This window comes from Gallus gallus, chromosome 11 (assembly GCF_016699485.2).
Source record: "Gallus gallus isolate bGalGal1 chromosome 11, bGalGal1.mat.broiler.GRCg7b, whole genome shotgun sequence".
Taxonomy (NCBI): domain Eukaryota; kingdom Metazoa; phylum Chordata; class Aves; order Galliformes; family Phasianidae; genus Gallus; species Gallus gallus.
Window position 1 is genome coordinate 12562842 of NC_052542.1, and position 18112 is coordinate 12580953.

Consider the following 18112-nt stretch of genomic DNA (forward strand, 5'->3'; position numbering starts at 1 on the left):
AGAGTTCTTGATTAATTTATGCTATTGGCAGGATCTGATAAGCCAACATAATTTATTATTAATATTAGGTCTATATTTTAGACTATAAATTTGGCAGTCATAGTGCAGCAAAAAACAGATTCTGGAAGTAGGTCTGTCATCTGTCTGAAACATGAACTAAGAAAATATTTCTGCTAAAGTATCTATTCAGCAGTCAATATATATATGTGCATAATTCCCATAAGTACATGCATACTTGACACATTGTAAAAATATTTGCCTTTAGAGCTTTATGAACTGTGCTGCTAATTCTTGCATATAGAAAACAAGATGATTTTGATGCTTTCTTTTCACCCAGAGTATCTTTTTCGAGTATATAGTGTTATGATCCAGAACTTTTAGCACTGTCCGAAACTATCACAGTGCTGTACCTATGAACGTTTGAATGAATGGGAGAATAAAAGGTGGTTACTTGGCCCATACTGGACAATTACTTTTCCAATTCTTTTCTTTGGTACTTGCTTTTAAATACAAACATATTAGGAATCTGTGAGGGATAACTGAAATGCATGCATATATGAGAAAGATATGTCTGAATATAAGATAATCTCTCCATTTATAACCTCTGTAAACTGTGTTTCACCTTAATAATTTGTGCATTTCATTGCTCCTAGTGCAGTAATACCAACAATGCCCCAATAATTACTATTGAATCTTGCAGATAGACACTACATTGATAAATTTGTGACAATACTGGCAGGAAAGCCAAGGCAAGACAGTGAATCAAATTGCATAAAGAAAGAAAGCAAGCTCCAGTTGTGTTAAACTGGCAGTTTAACAATTACCAAGTTGATGTCGAGCCATTTAATAATTCAGCTGGTTTTAAAGGAGAAAGGTATAAAAATCTCCATACCAGTTTTCTCAAGAGTTGAGCAATCTGAGATCGTAGGATTTACTATTAGCATCAAGAGAAGAATTATTAGTCTGTGATTCAAATCTTTTGAGACATCAAAAGGTGTAAGGTGAAGTAATTTTACATTTTATTGCCTTCTGAAAGTCTAAAAAGGAAAAAATAAAAAGAATATTTTTCAAGAAACTAATCCAATTCACTTCTTTGACCTCCCTTATATGTGTGTATCAGAACAAAGTTAACAGTATTCCACTTTTCTAAGCCAGATCAGAATCAAGTCTGCCTGTTCCTTCTTCAGATTTTAAAAATGTAATTGTATTTAAGAATTATGTAAGAAATCAGCCTTATCATTAAACTTTGTGGGAGCCTCAGCACCTATCGGTGTTGTAAAATTGCTTCTTTTCAGACTGGCTATGAAAATAATAATGCCAATCTAATGCTAAGCTTTTGAGTTCCTGCTCATGACTGGGTTGATTGAGTTGGGTTTTTATTGTTGTACTGGTTTTGTTTTTACATTCCTAATATGATTATCTGACATTTGCATAAAACAAGAGCTGAATTTAATACACTGCTGTGTCTGCTTCTTTAAGAGGCAATATTATAAACTCCTAATGCAGAAACTAAATGTGTTCATAGAATTGTGAAGCAGGGTAAAATGGTCATTTTCATATTTTTTTTACAACACAGTAATAAGCAAGATCTCTGTTACAAAATAGCCGAAATCTGTTAAAGGCAGACACCAGCAGCAAATGAAAACACAAACTGAGTCATCTCTATGCTTTTACTGAGAGTAATATTAAAGTACTGCTTATCTCTCCCATAAAAATAAATATATCGCTATCATTCATACAGGAGCATTTTCTCTTCCTAACCAAGCTGCTTTCCAGGTTCAGTTCAGGGCTCACCTTTATTCATACAGGCAATGATTGGACCGTTTAATTGCCGTCACAGCTGCTTACCAATCATAAGTAGTGATATTTTTTTTCATCGTGATTACCAGCACGGTGGGAATACATCCTGATTCATCAGCACTTCCATAGATCATAGAATTATAGAATCATAGAATCATGATAGATAGACACCAAGTTTTGCCACAACTTAAATCACTTTTTTGAAACTTTGTGCTGGTACGTTGCCTGCATCTACATTTGTGCCTTAAGTAGACGAAATATTTTTGAAGTTTTCTGCTGTCACCATTACAGAGTTATTCTTTTCTATCAACCCTCAATCACTGTCCTGGATTGGAATCTTTCTGGATAAGATTGGTCTGGGTGGACTGAGATAAATTCTGCATTTTCACTTAGCTTGAGGATGGAGAGATTAAGATTCAGATAACTTTAAATGTTACTTGATTTTAATATTTCTGTGTGCCCAGAAGGTAATCTAAACCTTCCTTGTCTAGCAAAACTAGGAGTAGAAACATGAAAGCATGAGCTGATTGGGACTTTTCAGTGTAAGTATTTGGCAGGCAAAAAAGTGATTTAGTTTATTCTCATTTACAAGAAGAACATTTGCTATTCACAGGCAAGCATCTTTCTAGCTCTAATTCAAATATATTTGTTCTATTGGTGTCACATATAGTATTACCTTCATATTCTGAGACCTGTACAAAGTGGTAGATTTCAGAGAGTGGCATTTCCCTACTTCTACTTTCCCATCACTGGAAGACTCCTTCTAGCCCCTGTGAAGTGGTTTCTAGTTGCTTTCATTGTATAGAATCATAGAATCATTTGAGTTTTAAGGGATCTTTAAATTTCGTCTAGTCCAACTCCCCTGCAATAAACAGAGACCACTACAGCTCCATCAGGTGCTTGGAGCCCCATCCAGCCTGACCTTGTGTGTCTGCAGGCATGGGGCATCCATCATCTCTCTGGGCAAACTTTGCCAGTGCCTCATTACCCTCACCATGAAAAATCTTTTCCTTATATCCAGTCTAAAACTCCCCTGCTCTAGTTTGAAACCATTTATCTTTGTCCTATCGCAACAGTCCCTGCTAAAGAGTCTATTCCCTTCTTCCTCATAACCCTCACTTATATAATGAAAGGCCATTATGAGGTCTCCCCAGAGCTTTCTCTTCTCCATGCTGAATAGCCCCAGCTCTTTCAGTCTGTCCTTGTAAAGGTGTTCCATCCCTTGGATCATTTTTGTGGCCTTCGTCTGGATGCCCTCCAGCAGATCCATGTGTCTCCTGAGGACAACACAACTGGCCACAGTAGTCCAGGTGAGGTCTCACCAGCGCAAAGCAGAGGACAGGAGCACTTCCCTTGACATACTGGCCATGATTTTTTTGTGCACTTCACCCCACTGATGATGTCATTGATAATGATATTAAAGAGCGCTGGCCATAGTAGTCACCCCTAAGGGGTACCACTCATCACTGATCTCCACATTTAATGTAAGTTAATGCTTACATTCTTCATTATATATCTAAATTAATATTTACTTCTTTGTAGTTTGAATTTTTTCCTCTCTGGCCATGTAATAACGCCATTATATTGATTAATTATATCACAAGGATGGGTAAGAAAAGAGGTTAAAAGAACCTTGACCTCTTCGAAAATCAGTTTGAAATACAACTTAGTATTCACGGAAGAAATCCACATATTAATGCTTATTGCAAGAGAGATACTGAAAATTGTTCAGCCTTTGAATTGATTCTTAAATTTTCTTTCTACATCGGCATGCAGCCAAGTTTACTCTGCTGAACGAGTCTGGAGTGTGAGTGTCTAGGAGATCACAGTGTATATGAACAGGCTCATTGGCAAAATGACTTCCTTGGAACATACCTCTTGGTCTGTGGATATGAGAGGTGAACTTTGTTTTCTGTCACTGACTGGATTTTAAATACTGAATGAATGAGATTTTTCTTTGTTTTTGTTATATGGTTAAGACTTATATGACTGAAGGCTAAGGAGCTTAAAGTTGTTTGCCATAGTTGTGAGGTTTTCTCAGCTGGATGCTTGAGAGAACGATGAATGGATATAGCCTTGCTTTGTATGTCAGGGCTGAATCTGCTTCTCCTACGTTTGGGCCCTCTGGAGCTAAGTCCCAAAAAGAGAACAAATCTGTGGGCACTCACAGGTATTTTCTGAGAGTCTGAATTGAAGTGCAGCAAGAATGAATGATTAACTTACAGACGTTTCTTTTGTTGTGTTTTTTTTTAAAGGTATTTATGTGTACAAAGGCATATCACATTTTTGTTATTTGGTACTTTCTTTAAATGGAATTTCTGACATTTGGGAAAGTCTAGTAAAGTAAGGACATAGTCATATGTAAGCCCATTCATCTGAACACATAAATACACTTTTTAGTTTGTATAAGGTACAATTATAGCTGTAACTACTCTTCACATTGACATGCTTGTGTTGCTTGCATTAACTGGTTGGCAATTTTGCTGGGCAGCGAAGCAGAGCAGAGTTCAAGCTGCGCTAACCTCCTCAGTATTCTCTCAGGTTCTTGTATAGGTTTTGCAGTACTTATGGAGTTATGTGTTGTCAATGGTTCTCAACTGCTAAAGGAAAATCAAATAGACATGATTTATTTATTAGAACATTTTTGCTGCAGTTTGCACAGATTCTGAATGGAGTTCATTCAGATCATTCAAGCTATCAAATTCTCATACATGCACAAAGCGTATAGTAATTATACTGTCGACTTTATGCCTCCAGCTCCATGGATTCCCATTTCCATTAACAGCTACATTGCAGATATTTCCTCAGTGTCCTCACCGTGTTGCTCATTAATAGTAAGGAAAAGCCCTATACTTCAGTGATTTCTGGTTAATTGTTATATCAAGAGCAACAAGTGGAGAAGTAATGTAGTTTGAAACTAAAACCAAGACTTATCACTAAAGAGCTAACTTAGGCAAGAGAGATGTGTATTAGTAACATAATACAACTGCATTAATATTCCTCCAACTTAAATATGAATATCCTGATATTTGCATTCTCATCCCTCTTAAACTGTATCTGAGATCTGCTTGATACAGGATTCTATTTAATTCTTTTTTTTGTTTGTTTTTAATGTATGCTAGAATGCATCCATTATTAACAATGTTTACCTGAAGTTCTCTTTTAAAAGTGAAGTAACCCTTTTCTCAAATATGTGTGTACTACACAGTGGAAATGTATTGAATAATATCATGGATTTAATGAGAAGAATCTTCTAACTATATTCCAGTGTGTAGTCTGAGATTTGTGAAAAGCACAACAACAAATGACAGAAATCATAGCTCACAAACTTTAAAGAGATCTAAATGATGATACCTTTAAATTTCCCAAGCTTTCTGGTATAGCACTGAGTAGACTGTTCGAGATTGGTGTTTTCTCTCCAGCCTTCTTCTGACCATTTGCAGTACTGGATTTCTTCAATTGCATTCAGACCAAATCTCTGGAACAGTTTATGAGATACACCAGTGTGAGCATATTCAAGCATAGACAAGTTCTTTTATAATTAGCATAGACTCCGGCCTTTTCAGATATAGCAGGCAATAGAGGGATGAAATGTGCGTCCATTTGAGCTGTTTCATCAGGTTACACAAAGGCTATTCCAGAATTTCTCTTTTCTCACACATGCACAGACATGCAACAAATCAGTCACCAGGGGAATTCCGAGCCTAGTGCAGAACTGCATGGGAGAAGATATTTGTTAGCCTAAAGCAAGGCTTTTAGCCAAGTTGTAAATCTATGAATGAGGGTTTTTAATTGAATTTCTATTTTCCTTACACTCCAGACAATGTAGTCATGGAGCTATTATTTTGATGTTGATTGACTGCTTTTATCAAGCGACCCTTGCTATTCAGCTACACTTGCCAAACAAAAAGCATACTACTGGCTTGTTAGTGTCCATCTCCCTCCACCAAAGTGTTTGGCAAAGTACCAGAACTGCCACAACCACTGGAAATTCTGGTGAATTATTAATCAAAGCAGAGGATGAAAATATAGACAAAATCTTGAAATGGAAATGGTGATTTGACCATATAAAATATTTTCCAAGCATGGAGAATAGGAATCTCAAGGACAAAGCTGTAGGTTCTATTTCACAAAGGTAATTACCCATATACCAACTGCATTCTTTTGAAATGAAGAAGTATGAGGCAATTTTATCACGTAATGAGAAAGGGCATAAAGCCAAGAAGACTTTTTATGGTTTACCAAGAATATAAATGCAATAATTGAATCATCGCCCAGCACATGCTCTAATATAAAGTTATCTACATTGTATATTACCTTAAAAAATACAAAGGCAATAATTAAAGAGGAAAAAAGACATAATTACTCTTTAGAATAAGCCTTCAGCTGTGATGTATTTAAATGCCATGAATACCTTTCCTCATGCTTTCATTTATTTTATTTAGCCTTTTGTTGTAAAAATGACTATAGGCATTTTTAGCAATAATTCTAACATTTTAAGGAGTTACTTTGGTGTATTATATAATTGCCTCTAATTTTGAGCTGAGTAAATTTCAGTAAGTTTTAGAAAGATAAGGAAATAAGCCATTATGAAGGTATAAACAGGAGAATCTCAGGAATCGTGTAGAATCAGAGAGAGGCTTAGGTTGGAAGAGACCTTAGAGATCAACTAGTTCCAATCTCCCGCACTTGGACTGAATGCCAGCCACCAGATAACGCTGCCCAGGGTCCCACCTAACCTGGCTTTGAGATCCTCCAGGGATGTGTCATCCACAACTTCTCTGGGCAGCCTGTGCCACAGCTTCACCAACCTCTGAGTAAGGAATACTAACCTTTTTCACTTCACCTTTTTTTTCTGACTTACTGAATTCAAACAAGATGATTCATCATTTTTGCACTAACAGAGTCTAGCACAGTGGTTTTATTTATTGGCATGTAAATAGGGGACTACACAGAACTCCATAGGTTCCAGTGGGTTACAGAGAATTAGTCAGTGGAGGGATGGCATGATGTGTAAAGTAGTTTGCTGCTCTCAGCTATTAAAGTGCATTAAGACATGCAGCAAGGTTTCCCAGCAGTGTTTTTCATAGCTCATGAATGACAATAGATAGGATCCACATGGATAATAGTATGGGAGTGGCCATATTATGAAGGAACATGAATAGGAAAGGAGGGCACTAATGAAACAATCTGTATATAAAGTAGACTCGTTAGTTTAGGATATAGAATTAAAATTCAGGTATGAGGAACAAAATAAAAGTTTGTAACCTCTGGCTTCAGAGAAAAGAATGTAAGGCAGCTGCAAATAAAACATCTGAGTAATTAAATGGACAAAAAATTGAGGAGGTGATAAACATAAGAAGGATAGAGAGATCTGCATCAACAGTCTAGCTTCTTTCATTTTTGTTTTCAGGGCTAGATATCTTAGTTCTAGCAAGTATTATTCCTCTTAAAAATCATGTGTAGTATTCTTCTACTTTGATAAGAATTGATTTATTACTTCTAAGCAGAATGTGACTGTATCTAAAATCTACTGTATTTTCCCTGTAAGACTGAAGTATGAGAGTTAGTCAGAGTAGAGGTTTTTAAGTAGATCTTGGTTTAAGTCAATCTTCTTTAATAACATTCTTTTTCTAGAATAAAGAGTCAGGGAAGCATAATTTGAGCTCCTAGTGAAGATGCTGGATGGCAATGATGGTGTTGTCAGGCTGAAAAACAGAGGATTTGTAAAGATACATACTGATATGTTAGTGAGATCTTTTTGCCATTGGTGTGCAAGTAAAAATTGTTTAATTCTGAACCTGATTTAGTATTAGCACATCTAGCGAAGTTTTATCCATGAAGGAAACATAAAATCAATGGATAGCACTGCTAAGAAATAAATGCGAGCTCTGAAAGCGATGAAGTTTAAATACTTCTGTACTAAAGACATGTTTGATAAAAAGTTTTATTAAAGCATTTTGATGTTTTGTCTAACAGTAAAAAAGAGAGGGGTTTCATTTAAACTGTTAATTATTATTCTTTAATCAAGAAATCATTTAAAATAAAAATCCTCAAATATTCCAAACATCCTCAGTCAGTCTGCTTATTGTTGTTATTATTGCTGCTAGTCATTAGAAAATTTCAAAGCTAATTATAATTGACAATAAGACCTTGCATATCTGAGTCAGTATTTTATAACATTTTAATATGCATAATGCATTAGCATATTAACAGTGTAATTGCTCTAAAGTGTGGGCCAGATTCCTAACTCTTCTATGCTAGCACAACTCTCTTGATTAACTTGGAATCAAGCAAATCACGCCTCTGTACATTTGTTTCGTCTTCAACTTTTCTTCAGTTTGTTTCCAGCCTGTTTGCTGGTTTGTTTTTTGAGACTGATCCTATTCAGTTACTCAATAGTACCATAATTTCTGGACATCTTCTCAATGTGATATTTAGAAATGAAAACTTACAACTTCCTAGCAAAAATTTACACATTACGCTGCCTCAGAAGTTCTGAAATCTTAATTAGTTTGTGGTGTGGTGATCTATAAGAAGCAAAGATCTAGCAGCATTTCCATTGTGCTGTTACTATTGGAAGTTTGGTAATAAAGCAGAAAGATGTAGTTTCCTGTTTGCCTCTTTTGTCCTTACTGGTAGCTGCCAAAAGGATGAAGGAAAAAAGCTTTTCAGAAGCTTATAGTGGGCTCTGCCTCTGTTACAATGATGGGACTGTAAAATTGTCCTATTAAGTTGCAGATGCATCCAGAGCTCACAGTTTTGGTTAGTTTTGCTGTTGCTTATTCTTGAAGTGACTGATAATGTTAAATAAACTTGTTTTTTTTTCTTTTATTTCTATTTATTTACATTGCTCTTGAAGGAAAAAAAGATGTAACTTCAAACATTTCTCTCTTGCCTTTCTTTATGGCTTGCAAGTCCACTGTTAATAGTTGTTAAGACTTAGACCATATTTTTAATTTCTGTACACCTAACAGTTCACCACTTACATACGTAACACAGTTAATTTACTGAAAGTGGCATAATTGCAAACTACAGCCTGACTTCCATCTTCAACAGAAAAAATAATTCTCAACAGTGCAATACTGCATCAGAAATGCAAGTTGTTTTCTGCCAACGTTTGTTTCAGCATGGTTTCTGGATAGATGTGTGGGTGGAAGGATGTTGGCAGTGTACATTTTTTTCCTTAAGGATTTATTTAGGATCTGTGAATAAAACAGCATTGTTTTCATTGTCATATACCTGAAGCGACTGTATCAGCTTCCAATACAACCCGCTCAAGTAGCTATACTAATAATTTATTTTGAATTATGTATTAGTTTACTCATATTGATGTGTCACATATATCTTGATTATGTGTCACTGTGAGTATAAAGCTCACTGTGGTCAAAATTAGATATGCAGAAGTACAGTCTCTAAGGACATGCTGTTTGCAAGCAGAGCTTCTGACAAGAGACAAGTACCCGTAATTGCTACTCAAATATTGAAAAGGTGCTACAGGTCCTGATTGGATGCCCCTTCTAAATCTCTTTTCAAGCCTTACCCCATCCCTTTGTTCCCCTTAATTTTATAACTGCCCTTCTCTCCTAGTGCTTCTCCAATGCAATCTAATCACTCTGTTATGCAGTATGTAGATTACATGGAATGCGGACTCATATTACCGAGTACGTCTACTATCTACTTTGTCTTCTAGCATTTTCATTACAAAGTCTGAGAAAAAATAGAGGTGATTTTTCACTGGATTTTTCAAAACACAAATATTGTGGTTTAAGGGAGATAACCATTCGGTGTGATTTATGATAACCTGAAATTTGAATTTCTGGGTTGTTGGATTTGTTGGAAAGTTGCATAGGCTTGGCATTTCCCTCCCGCTCTTAGGTGAATACGATTTAGTTTTGTATCAGTTGTTTACTTCAGCTTCCTTAAGAAGGAAATTACAGCTCACTATGGCCTCTTTTCTCTGCCACACTGCAGCAGCAGATAACTTTTCCTCTCTTAACTTGCATGGCTAAATTTAAACAAAACGATGGTTTTTGATTTCTTCTTATAGCTAGGGTTCTGGTAGAAGAGACCCTCTTCACAGCTGCAAACCACATTTGAGTGTTGTTTTGCTGTTCTAAGCTATTTTTCCCTTTCCAAGGTTTTTTGATCTATCTCTGTACATTCAAAGAAGACAATGTCATTCATACACACCAACCAAAATATAATACTTCTACAAAAAATCACGAACATCTCCCAGTTTTGCAAATAGATCTTTCAATTTACTGAGGATCAGAGGTAATTATGGAGTAACTATGTGTTAGGCTGCTGAATAACTGCACAGCTTAATGGTATGAAAAATAACAAAGAGGTTGCATTTGAATATCAAATTATAGCCTACCTTCAGTTATGCAAAATGGGAGCTAACCGATTCCATCAATACATATTGTGTCTATATGAAAATAAAATACTAATATTTTTAAAAACATTGTTTGATACAGAGGATACAGTTTTATAAATTTTTGAAATTAGCGGAGTACCCACTTGAGGTGCTGGTTATAATTTAAATTATATTTAAATTTTAAATCTTATATTATTTAAAATGTAGGACATAGGTAATGTAATGTGGTGTAAGGAAATGTAATTAAACATAAGGACTGGATTCAGCTTCCATAGAATAGAAGAGAGCTGATTAACTTCAGCAGAAGTGGAATCGGGCCTTGGAGTGAAAGGGAAAAGCAAATACAAATGCAGTCAGTTTGAATTACTTGGTTACTACAATAGCAAGCAAGAACTCTGCACTGGGTTAGGTGAATGTCACAGATAAAAAAATGATCTGTTTGGTCTTTTTGCAGATGTTTCATTTTTCTGCAAATTTGTGGTAACTGCTTCAAATTTTGTATTCATTATGGGCTGTATTAAATAACTTTGTCTTACATGCAAAAAAAAAAAAAAAAAAAGCCCACAGAAAATGAAAGTGAAGACTTTGTCTGAACGAGGCCTGAAGAATATGAGTTTCTATAAGTAACATTTTCTGTCATGGCTTGTGTGTCTATCACAGAAATTTTACTCTTTGTTTTTGTGTTAGCAGCAAGCCTAAAGTGTAATGTGGTCTTTTATCCCAAGCCATACATTTACGTACTGATTAAAGTAGGTAGGTGGCCTATCTTAGTCACTCTTTACAGATGGAGTTATTGAGCTCTGGAAACCTTTTAACTATATATTCAACTTTGAAGTCATTTACTTGAAAATGTGCTCTGTCCTCAGTTTCCCCTTCTCCTTGTCCTCCTTTCCAGGATATGCAGTCAAAATGCACTTCTCACATGTGCAAATCCTTGGTTAAACTTGCGACAGTTTATCAGTGATGAAATAGAAGAAGAATTTAATGTAGATTTGTTCTTGATTTATTCTTTTTTTCTTTTGGAGACCATAAGAAATAAACTGAGGGATCTATTGAAAGGTGACAAAACTTTTGAACACCATTGTTATTTTTCTTCCGAAGAATGACTTATGGAACAAATCTGATAAATATGTTTCACATCTTTTTCTTTCTCCCTTCCTCCTACACACTTGTACATGCAGAGACTCACCACAATCTGTACTCCTCTAGTATGTCCCAGTGTGCTGAAATAAATAGAAATTGAAGATTAATTTTGAGGAAGAGCTTGTTTCTTGTCTCAGCTTCTTTTACAGAAGCCATTCTACTATGCATTGATATGGTGTATGCTTATATGGATTTTCAATAACTCTCAGTATTTTCTCATTCTTTAAAAATTTAAGAATTTTGTGAGAGGTTTGAAATCTACATGGAGATCCATTTGTTTGTTTGTTTTATGGTTTGGTGGTTACATTTTATACTAATTGAGAAATAGCTTATGGTCCGTTCTTTTGAAAAGAAATGATGCCAATTACTGTTGTTTCTTCCTGACAATTTCAGAGTCAGTTTCAGGCAGTCAATCTCTTTTGAATCAGATCATTGTGCAACACTTCAGGCAAATGAGCACAGCTTTTACTGCAGTGTGTGGTTTCTGCAGTTAAACATCAACACAAATAAAATTTCTGTTTCATAGTATCATCTCTGCTTCTCGGGATACTTGAAGTTAGACTTGCCAATTTTATATGGCAGAAGAATTGTTAGAAGCTGCAGTATTACAGAGATAAAGGATTGCACAACGAAAGCAACAACTTAAAAACATAAAGGAAAGATAAATTTGTCCAACATTTAGATTGTCTTACTAATGTCATTGGATAAAACTTTGATAAAGGCTCGGGGAATAGAACAGTTAAAATACAACTTAAGAAGTTTGAAGTATGAGAGATACAAAACAAATGCTGTTGTTTTTATTAAGTCAGTGATTCAGATTTTATTTTGATTTCTCTGTTAGAACCAGGACTTCTAATTTAAAATATTATTAGAGTAGAAATTTCACTGAATCAGAGAAGCATGAAATAATCATTTCCAAGCCATATGATGATGATAATACTAATAAAAGATGTGTTATTATGCAGGAGTCTACTTTTATACAGGTACTTAATTTTAGTTAAAATGCAAGACAGTTTATGACTTTTTAAAGAGAACCTTGATGTGATTTTGGGTGCTTTAATTAAATGAGGGAAAAGTGGATCAAACTGGATTTCTTTATGTTAAATAAATGATGAACTTACATTATTTTGGCAGAAAATAATTCTGTTTCTTAATGAGCACTGCTTTTTAAGACCAGTGACTATCAAGTATAGATATGCTTAATATTTTTAGGTATTTCACCACAATGTTCTAAACTTTCAAACTAAGCTTTTGCTTCTCAGGTGACAGTCCCAGTGATATACTTGTACTGCAAGACCAAAGATAGGTCTCTAAGCTGTGCATCGTAATAGATACAGCTGATGAAGTCTTTACAAATTCAGCTAGTTTGTTACGAGATAATGTCTCTAACTTTATACTCTTCGCAACTTCAGTAACCAGTCTTACAATCTACCTGAAAAATGAAAGATTTAGTCTAATTCTAAATTCTGATGACTTTGTGGCTCAATAGAAAAAAATAAACATACTAAATTTAAAAAAAATAATTGAAATGTAATTTTGTCTTTACTTTAGAACAGACTCTCCATTCACAAATAAGGAAAATTTCTGAGCATTGAATACTGATCAATGTGAAGATGAGCTGTATATGATGGCAAGGATGTAGCATTCTCTTTCCTCATTCACTGCTGGGAATATGTAGGTGTATGCTTTAGATAACAGGTTTCCAACCTTTTTGCTTGCCTGGGCCACACGAAGTGAAGAGGAATTGTCTTGAGCTGCAATATAGTGGATGCATATTTTATTTCTGTTTATTTTTTATTAAAACATAAAGGAAAGAGAGCAGCAAAACCATAAAACGAGAGGGATATTTGATCTTGTTTTTGTGAAACTAAAGCATCAGTCTGCTTCAGTGGAAGTGGTTGAAATTCTTAGTGCGCTCTCAAAGTGTTTTACTACTTTGAACTTTGCAGACATTTTAAGTTTGAAAACAGGCAGGTGAAACCATTTCGTCTTGTCAGTGCTTGGTCATTACTTGCCATAATACGTATACTTAAGGTGATTTTTATTTACTGTTATTCTTATTTAATTACTAATTATTTTTCATTTGGCATGAAGTGAATGGTTATTGAAAATATTGCAATGACAAAATAATATTATGTATTCAGTGTGGTGGGCAGTACAGGCAGTAGATAAAATTTCCCTCTCTTTCTCAACAATAAACTTCATCATAATCCCCAGAACCCTAATAGGTAGTGGATATCCCCTTGTTCGGAGATTTCCAAACCAGTTGGGTCTCACTTGTGTTAGTAAATTAATTTTTTAAATGAATTCTCATCAAGTTTCTAATTATAATATCTTTAAATTTAATGTTTGTATTTCTGATGAAAGACAAACATTTTGGGGGCAGTCACAAGAGACATGAATAATTTCTTTAGAAGCTTATCTAATTAATTACATTTCTCTGTAATGTCTTTAAAATTTGAACTGCCGTCATTTCATTTATTTAGATAAAAGCAAATCTTTAGTGTTTAAATATGACACTAGTGCTGAGAATTCTGATAAGCCAGAGATTCATTGTCTGTATTTTTACCAAGATTTTAAAAAGTGTTTTATATTTTAAGTTTCTTGATTTGCATATTAATGTTTATTTGATGGCATATACGCTCACTTCACTTGTTAATAAGGAAAGTCATATCATGTGAAACTGACATAAATATTACTCTTACAGTATTTTGATAGGGATTTCTTTTTCTTCTGTGACACATCTCTTTCTAAGTTAAAACTTGAGAGTCCTTTGACTAGAAAGCACTTAAAGTTTGATGTTTTGTAATCTTCCCTATCTTATATGGATAGAATTTGAGTATTTCCATCTATCTATAGATGGAATATGTAGACCTTGCTTGTAGCACTAGTACATTTAGTGATAGTATGATTTTATTCTTTTGAAATAGAGAATTTTATATTATTTATAATTAATGTTATTAGATCTATTGAAATTTACACAAATTTAGATTTACTGGTGAAGTTTCAAAATAATGTCTGTTTTTAACATACAAGGAAAAAAAGAATGCAGGAGGTAGGATATGATTAGATTACAGTACAATTAACTTGAATCAAAACCACAAGAAATACACAATGTATTCTGTGGTTCGTTCTTTAGTCATCTCTATAAATTGTAGAGCTGCTACAAGTCACATCACTAGCCTCCAGCCCACTGGCATAGCCCAACCTACTTCTATTTTTTGACACTTATTGTTACAGTTGTATTGAACATAAATCAATAGCAACTTTTGTCTTGCTCCCCAAAATTAATGCTGTCTTCTCCTAAGCCATTTCTGCACTGCCAGAGAGTAAAACCCAAATGGACTGCTAAGTTGTCACAACTGTACATACATTAACAGCCTGACTTAATGTGGGAGCTCTCTTTTCTGCAGTAAGAATTCAGGCAAAAGTACATAGTTCAATAACAACTCCAACCTACAGTTTGATTTGCAGTGTGCAATTATTAGAATTGTTGATGATACAACCAAGATACTGTGTTTGTAAAATAATATTCAGTAAGACATGGATTTTGAAACTAGGATTGGATTACTTGTAAATGTATGCATGTCCTACTGCACATTTTTTGAGTCTTCAGATCAACTGGTCACCTCCGTTTACAAGGAATTCATGTATTTGCTTTTTGAAGATAAATCGTAATATCTAAAATATTTATTAAAAATCCCTTAAAATGATTATATTGAACTGGAGGAAAGACACTAGAATGTGACTGTGAAATTTATTCGAAGTAGAATGTGAACTGTTGCTTTAGCTTTTCTTTCCTTACAGCTTAATAAGATTATTCTACTCTGCAATGATAAACTTCTTTATGCAAAATAGCTTTACACTGCAAATTATGAGACTACGGTGAAGAAAGAAGTTCATAGGTCATTTTCTTGGATAGCTGTAGATGAATCAAAACACTTCACTTATCCAAAGTACAATCTAGTTTTACCTATGTCAATCTGTAGTTCCTTTCTTGCTGTGTGTTTCCACATTAGTAGTATTTATAATGAAGAAATAATAGATGTGCAGTCAGAACAACTAATAGAGTAAAGTGTTCTGTGCTCTGTGAAAGATAAACAAAGAAATAAATCTATGTTGTTTACAGCCTTCCCTTTTCCATGCATAATGGACTTTATCAATAAAACAATACAAACTTCATCAAAGAAAAATCTTACCAATTTAGTCCAAGAAAGGTCTTCATGGAGATAATCTCCAACAAATGCTGTTTGCAGTAGGGATGTATTTATTCTTTTCAGCCACAAAATACTGGCCATCCTTCTTTATCTCATGCTCCAACTCTGTGATCCATTACAGATAAGACAACTCAATTAAGAAAGGACAGGAAGAATATGGTTTCTAGTTAACAGTTTATATATAAAACCCAAATAAAATATACTTACCTTTTATGCTATGATTTCTTTTCGTAGGGAACCACAGTCAAGTGTCCCGGGTGCCTGTTACTATCAAAGTTCTTGATGTAAATGACAACGCTCCTGAGTTTGCATCAGAGCATGAAGCCTTTTTATGTGAGAATGGGAAGCCTGGACAAGTAAATATCTCCATGTTTTTTATGTTGTATAATTTAGAGTGTTAGAATGAGGTGCAGTTTCTCCCTGTCATTTTATCTTTAATCTTAAAATATGTGTCTATTTGTTCATACTAACTGTTAACATTCCTTCAAGATATATCTATAATCATATTCTCTGGTATATCTCTTTATATATGAACATATATATTTTTAAAGTATAGATTTTAAGGTAAATGTTGGTATCTTGGGACAATATCCAGAAAAAATGCTGAGTGTCTGTAAGCTTCCCGTTTCCAGTATTTTTGATGAAGCTCATCACTTCATAAGTTCATGTACTTTAATAGCTAAAAGTGTAATCCAGCCTGGATCTCAGGGAATGAACTAAATTGCTGCTTGTCCCATATATAATTTAGGAGTAATGCTTAAAATAATCAAACCATTCCCCCCTGCCTATATCTAAGTTATAATCTCTGTCTATCTAATTCTTACTCACTTTTCTAAGATAATTGGGAAGAAAAAAAAAATCAGGAAAGCCAAACAGAGCTTGATGGAAAGTCAAGTGATTTGTAACTGAGTTTGAAGTATCTGAAGAGGGACAGAGTGTTGGAAAACTTGAGTTTGAGATTTTCCTTATATCTCAGAGGAGAAAGAAAACTGATTTAGCAGGTTATTTCCTTCATAATTTGATGAAATTAGAGTGCTTGCAGAAAAATGTATACAACACCCGACAAGGTGAAATACACATAGCTAGACTTCAAATGCGAGGTTTAACCTTTGTAGCCTTTTTCAAAGGATATCAAGCAGATTTCTTAAAAGGCATTTATTTTGAAGACAAATTTACAGAATTAGGGAAGAATATATCATATGCCAAGTAAACTGCAAGATAAATATTCAAGAAAATGTTCAGACTTTTAGAAAGTAAAGCAGCATAATAGAGATTTAACTTTTGTCCATCTTGAGAAACACAGCATGTTACAGCAATTCACTGTTTTGAAACTTTCTAATTTATTTCTGGCTTGTGACATTTTATTTAAATAAACAGCAGCTGACAGCATGACACTAGACTTGTTAATCCAACTATTCCTGTGTCTCATGTGGGTGTTAGGCATTGAATTCACTATTTTCTAAAGTAGGTTACCTGACAATAGAGTTAGAAATTATTTTCTTTTACTAGTACTAAATGACAAGTCTGTAGTAGTATATGACAACCTACCTCTACCAAGGCTGGATTGTTACTGTTGATTTAACTTTCTAGCACCCCGTTTAGTTTAATAAAAAGGTGTCAAACATGTGTCACTTAAGAAATAAGAATTCTCTCTAACCACTGAAAAGATTATTGCAATGTGCCCTTATGGGCAGACATTTCTCAGGAAACAGTTAGGTTACTGTTGGTACTGAAGTTCCTCTAGCTCAGAGTGGATTTCTCTTTAGCTCACATGGATTTCAGAGGCTGAGTAGTTATGTTTTGTATGCTGTCCTAAATAGTTATGAGTATACTTTTTTTTTTTTTTTTTTTTTTTTAATCCAGAACTTGGTAAGCTTTCTTGAGTTCAGAAAGATGAGCTGCATAGTGTATTCTGAATATATTCATCAGCTTTCAGATGGCTTAAAAGACTAGAAAAACCTTCCCAACATTTTCAATTTGTAATAAAACCAAATTTTTATTTGAAAAATAAAAGATGATTGGGAGTAAGCTGCTAAAAGTGGCTTTTGTTTAAGCACTTATGGACAACTTGTGTTAAGCAATATGTTATCTTCAATTTACCATAAGCTCTTATGCTCTCATTCTGATGGCAGATGTCTGTTGAGCATGAATTCTTATGTGAACTTTATAGGTGGTTTTTCAGTATTTGACTGACAGCATGGATGAGGTGACACCAATTCTGCAGTTTAATGTTTTAAATGAAGAAAGTTATGGGAACACTAAGTATGCACCAGTCCAGTGTAATCAAGGTTAGGTTCTGAATTTTTCATTTAAAATTTGCTCCTGTAAAGGGTTTAGTATCTGGATTAGTTTTTCTTCTGCTTAGTATTCTATATTCAAATTCTGGAATAAATCCTATTAATCAGTCAAGATGTAGAATTCCAAAAACGAAGTATGTCTCAGCTACAAAATGTGAGAAGGAATACCATTTTACACAGGAGCAAAAGCCTAATTTGGATAGTTCTCCAAAGTTTAAACTGAAATATTACAGGTACGGGAAAGGCATAATCAAGTTTTGATATTTCAATATATT

At 34.4% G+C, this 18112-nt stretch overlaps 1 protein-coding gene and 1 long non-coding RNA gene across 16 annotated transcripts in view; one reads left to right on the forward strand and one right to left on the reverse strand.

Moving 5' to 3' along the window:
- The window catches only part of CDH8 (cadherin 8), a 143889-nt gene that overhangs the window by 92838 nt on the left and 32939 nt on the right, over window positions 1-18112 (forward strand). For all 9 annotated transcript variants that reach the window (XM_015292511.4, NM_001100289.2, XM_025154211.3 and 6 more), the window contains one exon: window positions 15775-15896. In XM_015292511.4, the coding sequence (XP_015147997.3) occupies window positions 15775-15896 (122 nt within the window). The remainder of the gene's footprint in view (window positions 1-15774; window positions 15897-18112) is intronic.
- LOC112533264 overlaps window positions 1-18112 on the reverse strand; it is a 102196-nt gene that overhangs the window by 26646 nt on the left and 57438 nt on the right. For 2 of the 7 annotated variants that reach the window (XR_005862948.2, XR_005862950.2), the window contains exons 4-7: window positions 15523-15645; window positions 15297-15410; window positions 11370-11403; window positions 5155-5278 (exon numbers count right to left, since the gene is read on the reverse strand). This is a non-coding gene — a long non-coding RNA (uncharacterized LOC112533264). Of the gene's footprint in view, window positions 1-1970; window positions 4401-5154; window positions 5279-11369; window positions 11404-15296; window positions 15411-15522; window positions 15646-18112 lie in introns of those variants that run through there. The other 5 variants (XR_005862952.2, XR_005862953.2, XR_005862947.2 and 2 more) reach the window with 4 other exon arrangements.